Below are 9,258 nucleotides of genomic sequence, written 5' to 3'. Positions count from 1 at the left end.
GTATGATGCTTTCGATGTGCATTATGGGATGGTGGTGGGAACTTTTAAAAGTTCTTGCAGCCCTGTTCATGGTGTTCAGTCTGGCATTGAACCTGCTGCGCAGTAATAAACCTTGCTGTTTGCTCCGGATCGTGGCTGGACTCCTTCCTTTTTTATACTCCGCAACGACCACAGGCCCTTGCCTGATGAGCTGGGTGGCTGAGCATTCTCGCACCCAGAATTTTGCCCTAACACATATCCTTTGGTCTTCGGGCCCTTGGAAGGTGGAGGGGCTCTTCCTCCCTTGGAGGCTGAGAGGAGACAGGAGAGCCATCTCCAAATATCTCAAGGGCTCCCATGGAAGAGGGAGCAAGCTGGTTTTCTCCTGCTCTGCAGGGTGGGACCCGATCCAGTGGCTTCAAGTTGCAAGAAAGGAGATTCCCACTAAACATCAGGAAGAACTTTCTGGGTTTTTTTATAAAATATATTTTTATTAGTTTCTTTCTTAAAAACGTTAGCACACAATACATTTACAGATGCGAACATTCTACATACACAGAAATCATTTACAGAAAAAAATATAAAAGAAAAACACAAAATACAGGACAAAAAAAAACAATCATTAATTGAACAATCATTTACATCTCCTCTAAACTGGAAGTCAATATAGAGAACTTTCTGACCGTAAGAGCTGTTCGACAGAGGGACAGTCTCCCTCAGGAGGCGGTGGACTCTCCCTCCTTGGAAGTTTTTAGCCAGAGGTTGGGGGGGGGGCATCTGTCAGGGATGCCTTAGCTGAGTTTCCTGTATTGCAGGGGGCAGGACTAGATGACCCCCAGGGTACCTCCCAATTCTACAGTTCTATGATTCTATGCTTCTGTACAAAAATAAGGGGGCAGAGGGAAAGACACATGGGGTAAAGTGCAAACAAGGGGGGGAGCTTTGGGGGTTTGGCTGCCAGACACCCCCCCAAAAGCCTTTGAAGAACAGGAGGGAGATTTTCAAGGGACACCTTTTGCACACAACTGTATTTGCATTTCCCACTCGCTGCCCCCCCCCGGCTCATGCCCCCCACAACCCTTGGAACAAAGTGGCGCAGCAGACTTGCTGGAAACTCTGGCAAAATCTGCCCCCCCCCCGCTCATTCCAGCGGCTGCCAGACTGGCTTCAGGTCTCCTCACGATGCGGCAAGTGGATTTGCTCCTCTGTGGAAAGGGGAAAGAGGGGTTCATTAGGAAGATTCAAGTTGCAGCCCACAACCTCTGGGGGGCACCAGCAGAGGAGACTTCCCACACACCCCCACCCTCCTTGCCCACCTGGGTCTCGGTGAAGAACGAGGGTCACCCGCCGCCGGTGTCTCCTCTGGCACACCGTGATGGTGGCGATGGCCACGGCAACCAGAGTGACAGCCAGCAGAGAAAGCACGACTGTGCGTGAGACCCCCCTTTCTGCCGTCTGGGGGGCCTGGCTAGCGGGCCCGGCTGCCAGGGGATCTGCAACGCAAAGAAAGAATTTCAAAGCACAGTCGAGGGTCTCAAAAGCGGGTGGGGGGTCCCTTTCCAGGGTGCCCCCTCCTCAACCACACCATACACTCACCGTGGCTGGGTGGCGCAGGGCTTCTGGTTGATGCGGGGGGCTGTGTCGCGTCCTTGGGGACCTCTGGAGCTGGATGCATGGCAGGGGACTCATCAAGGACCACCCTCAGCGAGACCGTGGGGGGCTGAGCTGAGAGCGAGGCTGGGGAGGTGGAGGTGGGTGGCCTGGGTGCAGAGGTGAGGGCCGGCTTGGGAGGCACATGGCTAGGACTCGGCATCACAGCACCCTTTTCTGCGGGAGACAGAAATGCACACTGAGACTGCGAGGGTGGCAGGAGAACAGGCCATTCACAGGCTCATAGGATTGACCGGGGGGATGGACACCCTCTAGCCCAGCCTCCTGCAATAATAATACAGCCATACCTTGGAATTTGAACGGAACCCGTTCCGGAAGTCCATTTGACTCCCAAAACGTTCCAAAACCAAAGTGCGGCTTCTGATTGGCTGCAGGAAGCTCCTGCAGCCAATCGGAAGCCACGGAAGCCCCATCGGACTTCCGGCTCCCAAAAGAATGTTCAAAACCGGAACAGTCACTTCCGGGTGTGCGGCGTTCGGGAGCCAAAACGTTTGAGAACTAGGCTGTTCGAAAACCAAGATACAGCTGTAATGGTGATTCTATTAGCACATATACTAAAATTGGAAGGATAATTCTATTATTTATATGTCACTCATCTGCACAGGTTGCCTCAGCCATTCTGGGCAGCTCCCAACAAAATATTAAAGCACAAAAGCCTTGAAACATGAAAAACCTCCCATGAGAAGAACAGGTTTTTAATGCTTCCCGGTGTCTTCTAGTGTCCATTTGGCTGTTGCTCTCAGAAAGTTCAGCCAGAATCTCTGTGAGGGAGGCTGGGCTGAGAGAGGGCTCTGTGGCTGCTAAGTGGGGATTCGAACTTGGGTCTCTCCCAGGTCCCCGCCTGACCACTATGCCCCTTCACTTCTCGCCAGCGAGAGCACCCCCAAACCTTTGTTTTCTCTTTTTCACTCACCTTTTTCAGGGTATTCTTTCATCAGCGCCTCGACCCAGGGGCTGCTCTTTAAGCCGCAGTAAACGTCTCCTTGGGGGAACGTGAACCTGCGGAGGAAGAAGACGGAATGGAGCAGAGGGGTGGGGGTGGAGAGCTGGTGGCTGGCAAACGTAATGGAGCCACGGAGGGGTGGCAGGCGGGCAGGCAGGCAGGCAGGCAGGAGCCCCTTGTGGGGAGGGTGGCCTACTTACTTGACAAAACGCAGGCAGGGCTCCCAGTAGCTCATCCGCTGAGCGTATTTCCTTAATTTCCCAGGCTTTTCGGAGCTTGTCTTGCAGGAGCCACAGGCCCCAGCAGCTCCTCCTTCGTTCCCTAGAGCTGCAGAAAGAGCAGAGCGTCAGGAAAGAGTTGAGAGCGGAGAGGTCCGTTTTGGCCCACCATGAAAAAGGAAGTGGAGGAGGAGGAGGAGAAGCAGGCAAGGGAAGAGTTCTCTTTGCCCCGGGGCTGGCAAAGGGGGCTTGCTTTCGGGGTGTGGGGTTATGCTTAATTCCCAAAGGGAATGAGGCCTTGTCAGCATAGAACACCTTTGCAGTGGCTGCCCATTTGCTACCGGGCCGTTCAAGGTGTTGCTGTTAACATGCAAAGCCCTTAACAGTTTGGGACCAGTTTACCCATGAGAACACCTTGCCCCTTTGATTGGAAAAACAGGCACTGCTGCAGATGCCACACAAGGCCTGCTCCACATTTGCAAGAACAGGATTGTTTAGTACGGCCTGCCCTTTGGAACTCCCTGCCACTTGATACGAAACAGGCGCCTTCCCTGTGCTCTTTTCAGCACCTGCCGAAAGCATTCTTCTTTATGCAAGCCTAACCCAGATGCTCAGAAAGCTGGTGTAATTTTGACGATGGCTATTTTAAAACGTACGCAGGGTTTGAAGTGCAGCAACAGAGGAGGAATTGTAGTTTAATGATTTAGAAATAACGCATAGAATGGATAAAATATAAGTAATAGAGCAGCTTTATAAGTTAACAAAAGGATCCCATGGGTGGCCAGTCAAAGGATATGAGAGATTTGTTCAGATTGTACTGTAGAGGAATTAGTAAAATTTGAAAAAATAACAAGAATAAATATTATTATAAGAAGAAAGTCGAGAATTCTAATCTGTTTTAGTATTTTAACCTTTGTATGTATTAAAGGAGGGTCGTGATATTTTGTTTTCCCCCCTTTTTGTTAGCCACTTCGAGGTTTTCCATAATCATTATTTCATACATTGTATGAAATAATAATAATAATAATAATAATAATAATAATAATAATAATGCACAATCCTGCGTTCAGGGTCAGTTGTCCCTGCAAAAGCTTCAGGGCAAATAGATGCAGGGCTTTTTTCCCACCCAGAACTTACTGGAACTCAGTTCCAGCCCCTCCCAGGTGGGCGCCATTGCATTCATGGTTAGAAGGGAGGCGTTCATGGTTAGTTCTGGGGTCTCTTTTCCTACAAAAACAGCACTGGATAGATAGCTCCATTTCCACTTTCGAAAGACTGCAATTTGTCATACCACAAACGTGGGGAGAACTTTCCTTCTCTCCTCCCTGTTTTTGCACAGGAGCTCAAGGGAGACACACACCCTCCACGCACGCAAGATGGCACTAAAGCGGGAACATTGAGGGAGCGGCACACAATGGCCCACAAAGCGAAAGGACTCGTGTGAACCCACCACCAATACACTGAGATCGCATTGAGGGCATGTTGCCTAGTTAATCGGTGGAACTCCCTGCCACAGGAGGCAGCAACAGCCACCAACCCAGGTGACTTTCAAAGAGAATTAGACCAGGGGTCAGCAAACTTTTTCAGCAGGGGGCCAGTCCACTGTCCCTCAGACCTTGTTGGGGGCCAGACTATATTTTGGGGGGAAATAATGAACGAATTCCTATGCCCCACAAATAACCCAGAGATGCATTTTAAATAAAAGGACACATTCTACTCATGTAAAAACACGCTGATTACCAGACCATCCGCGGGCCGGAGTTAGAAGGCTATTGGGCCAGATCTGGCCCCCGGGCCTTCGTTTGCCTACCCATGGATTAGAAAAACTCATGGCCCCAAAGGGGGCCCATCTCATCTAGCATCCTGTCCCCCGAGTATCCAAATGCCCCCCAAAACCTAGGAATCTAGATAGACTGCTTCTGGGCCTGGAGGTTCCATAAGTACATGAGAAGAGCCTGAGCGCTGGATCAGGGCAAAGGGGGCCCCATCCAGCTCTGCCAGCCTCCTCTTCCTGCAGTGGCCAACCAACCATACTGAAATGATTTTAGTGCTACGTGTCCTTTCCACAGTTCCAACCTTGCTCAGAGTCAAGGCAGCTTCCAGCACGAAAGAAACCGTAACTAATGCAGCCATGAATGCCAAACCAAAGGGTTGAAAAATGCAAAACCAAACTGAGCAACGTCCACATAAATCACAGCAAAGCCTAGCACAAAGATACAAGCCAAAGAGACTCTCAATAAGAGCAATCCCTGCCTCCAACAAAAACCTCCCAAGCCAGACCCCCCAGCCTCAGCTTTTGGAGCTGGAGTCCGTCCATTAAGGACGGGGAACGGCCAGAAACTGGCAGGCCGGCCTCCTCTTTCGCTCTCCTTGGACTTGTAGCGAAAGGCCTCCTTCTCCTTCTCCTGGCAGCAAAAGGAGCAAAGGCTTGAGGAATGTGGAAGCATTGTTGTTTCCCCAGGGGCAGAAGAAGAAAGCAGCAGAAATGCTGGCATGCGTTTTAATCTGTTAACTTTCTGTGTGCTTTAAGGCACTGTATTTTCTCTCTCTCTCTCTCGATTTTATTATTTCATGTTTTTGCAAGCCACTTTGAGGGTTTGTTTCTTTTTTCAGCAATAAGATGTGCACACATTTTATGAAACAAAAATAAACAGAAGAAGGCCGTTTCCGGCAGCCTTGAAATCACTGGGTGGGAGGTTTTGAATTCTAATTGTTTTTAGAATCTTTTGTCTTTGCTTTTTCTTTCCATTTTTCAGGGTGAGGGTTGTGAGACGGCATGAAAAGAACCTGCTGGATCAGTGGCCATGAACCTGGATGGATTTAGAATATTAGACAAATTCATGGGGGAACTGGCCTGATCCAGCAAACTCTTATTATGTTCTTAAGAGCAGGGCAAGGGGAGGGGGCGCCAGTCTGGAGAAGCTCTAAGACAGGGGTCGGAAAGGTTTACTGGCTATGGGGCCGGATCACTCCCTGGAAATGGCTTCTGCACACGCCCAGACGCCAAAAATCATGCCTGCGCAGAAGCAATTTTCGGAGTCTGGACAGGCGCAGATGCGATTTCCGTTATCTGCGCGTGCGCAGATGCGATTTCCAGCGCTACTCGGCAAGTCCCCACGCGCACACCATGCTGGTTTAGCACAGTGCGCAGGGGACTCACTGAGTGGGCAGCTTGTGGGCTGGTAAAACAGTCTTCATGGGCCACATCTGGCCCACGGGCCGCACGCTGCCGACCCCTGCTCTAAGAGCATGAAAAGCAGCCTTAGAAACTCACATATATAAGCTAATTGCCAGATGGCACCTTAAACCTAGGTCACTGTCGCCACAACAAAATATGCCTAGGTGCCATTATTATTAGTACTATTACCATTATTATTATTATTATTATTATTCATTTCATTTCTATACTGCTTTATATTTCAAAGAAAAAAATCTCAAGGTGCTTTCCAATACATTAAAACATTAAATTAAACAAACTAGAATAAAAGAAAGTCAAGCTTCCAGGAAAATATTTCAGATCCTGCTCTAAGGGACATTTTATTTCCCCCTATTTATTTACCTACTCAATTTATAGACCCGCCCCTGCCTAGCCGAAGGACTCTAGGAAGCCAGTGTAGGGCAGTGGTGAGAGTGGCGGATGAGGACCTGGAGATCAGGGTTCGAATCCGCACTCAGCCCTGGGTGACTTTGGAGTCAGTCGCAGCCTCTTCACCTCCCTCGCAGGGTCGTTGTAGAGATATATTTTTTAATGATCTTTATTTAATTTAGATATCCAATAAACAATATTTAGATTACATTTCAAATACACTACATTTTCTTTCATTTTGTTTATGCTTCAAGATAAAAAAAAGAAAACAAAAGAAGAAAGAAGAAAAAGAGAAAAATATTTTTACATAACACTCTTGTTGATACACACACACACAACAAATTTGACTTCCACCCTACCTTCACTCGCCTTTTTTATAGTCTTATTTTAAGCTTATGCAGTTAATCTTTCTTTACGCTTAGAGTCATAGGTCCACTGTTATCGATGTCTTCACCATCATTTCAAATTTCTGTATTCAAGTTTCTGCCATTTCAACTCATATATCCCATAAATTTGTCTACTTGTCTTATTTTGTCATACATTGAATTTGTTATTCTTCCTTAAAACCAATAAAGAAATTTATGCTTAATTATGAGGTTGTTTTTATTATGCTGATTTATTTAGGTTTTTACCATTCTGTCCATGTATTTCACAAATTTTCCCCATTCTCTCTCATACTCGTTATCTTGTTGTCTGATTTTAATCTCGTTGTAGAGATTAACGTGTGTGTGTGTGTGTGTGTGTGTGTGTGTGTGTGTGTGTGTGTGAACTGTGTCTTCCTCTGAGGAAAAGGAGGGATATTATTGCAATGGATCAGCTCTTCTGCTGACCTGCTTAAGAAAGCTGGAGGGGCCAGCCAGACAGAGATGTCCATTGCCAACTTGGCGCCCAGAGATCTATCTCCAGGTGGTCACAGATGAACCCAAAACAGTCACAAGATGCGCCTGGCTGATTCCTAACACGGATGAGAAGAGTCTGGCTGCTGGATCCACTTTGGCTGCAAAGGTCCACTCAGCCCAACATCATCCTGCTCACACTGTGGCTGACCAGACAGCCCAAAGCAGAGCCCACAGGCAGGATCCAAGCACGACAGGAACATTCGACAGTACTTGGTCAATGTTGAATTTGCTTTTAGTACCACTGTGCATATTTTGCATTTGTAGCTGCGCTGTTTTGTATGTTACAATTGCACCAGACATTAACCAAAAAGGATCACACTCTTCCCACTAGTGACCCCCAGAAACTGGTATAAGGAAGCCTCTGTCTGTGGGGGCAGAGCAAAGCCAACACTGACCACATGTGTCTGGAGGGAAGCAGGATAGAAATTGGGTAAGTAACTAAACACATCCACAGCCTTTCCTGTTGGGAAGTTGTGATCCAAAACACCTGGTGGGTTGTGTTTTTCTTTTTTTGGTGGGGCAGGAGGCTGCCCTAAACTAACAACAGGTTTCTTGTAACCGAAACCCCCATGGGGCTGAGAGCATGGCAAAGTGGGGGGGGGTCTTGCCCCAAGGATCCTGTTCAACCTTCTAGGTGCCACCCAAGGGAGCTCCAGGAAGGGGTCCAAGTGGGATGGCTCCAGCACAGAACCGTGTGTGTGTGTGTGTGTGTGTGTGTGTGTGTGGCTTTTGCAATAGCTGCTCCAAACGCTTCAGTTAAGAACAGGGGTCAGCAAACTTTTTCAGCAGGGGACCGGTCCACTGTCCCTCAAACCTTGTGAGGGGCTGGACTATATTTTGAAAAAAAAATAAATGAATGAATTCCTGTGCCCCACAAATAACCCAGAGATGCATTTTAAATAAAAGGACACATTCTACTCATGTAAAAACATGCTGATTCCTGGACTGTCCGTGGGCCGTATTGAGAAGGCGATTGGGCCGCATCCGGGCCCCGAGCCTTAGTTTGGGGACCCCTGGTTAAGAACATCAGAAAAGCCCTGTTGGATCAGTCCAATGTCCCTTCTAGTCCAGCACCCTGTCCTCACAGGGGCCAAATGCCCTTTAGGACCAAGGAATCCAGATAGACTGCCACTGGACATGAAGGCTCCCTACCTAAGAAGAGCCGGCTGGATCAGGCCAATGGTTCATGCAGTCCAGCACGTGGTTCTCACACTGGCCAGCGAGCGCAAAGGCCACTTCTCCCCCCCCCCCCACCCCAGCTACGCTTTCCAGAGACTGGCATTCAGAAGCATCGCTGTCCGTCTCAGTCTGGCGTGGAGGCCGAGCTGACCAGCCCTCGATAGCCCTCTCCTCCAACCCTTCTGGAAAGCCAGCCACCCCACATGGCTGCCATCCCTGCCGGACCTGTGAGTCCTGCGGGAGGGAGTTCCGCAGTTAAACTCTACGCTGCTGCCTAAAGAAGGCTTTTCTCTTCCCCGCCCGCCCGCCCGGCTCCCCCGTCCAGACTCCTCTTTCCCTGCTGCCTCCATCCCGCTCCCGGAGCCCCGCGCAGCCACCGGACGTCCGAGAGCCTGTCTGGCGGCCCCCAGCCCGTCGAGCCCGGCCCGCGGGCGCCTTACCTGGCGGCCCTGCCAGGAGCAAGGGCAGCAAGACGGGCAGCAGCCACCCCGCCATTCTCCTTCCTTCGAGCGCCGAAAACGAAAGGGATTCTGCCTGCCTGCCTGCCTGCCCGGCGCACAGGGACTTTCCGGAGGCAGGAGGCGGGCCGGAGCGCAGTCCCAGCCCGGAAGCCTCTCCGTGGCCGCTGCCTCCCGACGGGACGGGAGAAAAACCCCAGGGACCGTCCAGGGAGCTGAACCACAGCTGTCAATCCCCCCCCCTTTTTTTTGCTGGAAATTCCCTTATTCCAGCGCCGTTTCCCGCTGCTCTCCTGGATTGTGAGGCTGCTGCTGATCCCTTCTT

The 9,258-nt window shown here is 49.8% G+C and overlaps 1 protein-coding gene across 1 annotated transcript; it reads right to left on the bottom strand.

Moving 5' to 3' along the window:
• Nucleotides 1-457: 457 nt before the first annotated feature.
• LOC118094889 (C-X-C motif chemokine 16) lies at nt 458-9,051 on the bottom strand. Its single transcript, XM_035135631.2, has 6 exons — nt 8,916-9,051; nt 2,794-2,920; nt 2,564-2,649; nt 1,576-1,806; nt 1,296-1,472; nt 458-1,184 (listed from the first exon to the last, which is right to left on the bottom strand). The coding sequence occupies exons 1-6, from the start codon at nt 8,968-8,970 to the stop codon at nt 1,147-1,149; spliced, it is 714 nt and encodes a 237-aa protein (XP_034991522.1). The 5' UTR covers nt 8,971-9,051; the 3' UTR covers nt 458-1,146.
• Nucleotides 9,052-9,258: the final 207 nt, after the last annotated feature.

Source organism: Zootoca vivipara, chromosome 13 (genome assembly GCF_963506605.1).
Source record: "Zootoca vivipara chromosome 13, rZooViv1.1, whole genome shotgun sequence".
In the NCBI taxonomy this organism is placed as follows: Eukaryota; Metazoa; Chordata; class Lepidosauria; order Squamata; family Lacertidae; genus Zootoca; species Zootoca vivipara.
This window is presented reverse-complemented; position numbering and strand designations above follow the sequence as displayed.

Excerpts from the sequence above, each read along its gene's own strand:
- LOC118094889 (XM_035135631.2), bottom strand. The coding sequence starts at position 8,970 with ATGGCGGGGTGGCTGCTGCCCGTCTTGCTGCCCTTGCTCCTGGCAGGG. Across the intron at positions 2,650-2,793 it reads CCCTGCCTGCGTTTTGTCAA|GTTCACGTTCCCCCAAGGAG; the intron begins GTAAGTAGGCCA and ends CTTCCTCCGCAG. Across the intron at positions 1,473-1,575 it reads CCCTGCGCCACCCAGCCACG|ATCCCCTGGCAGCCGGGCCC; the intron begins GTGAGTGTATGG and ends TTTGCGTTGCAG.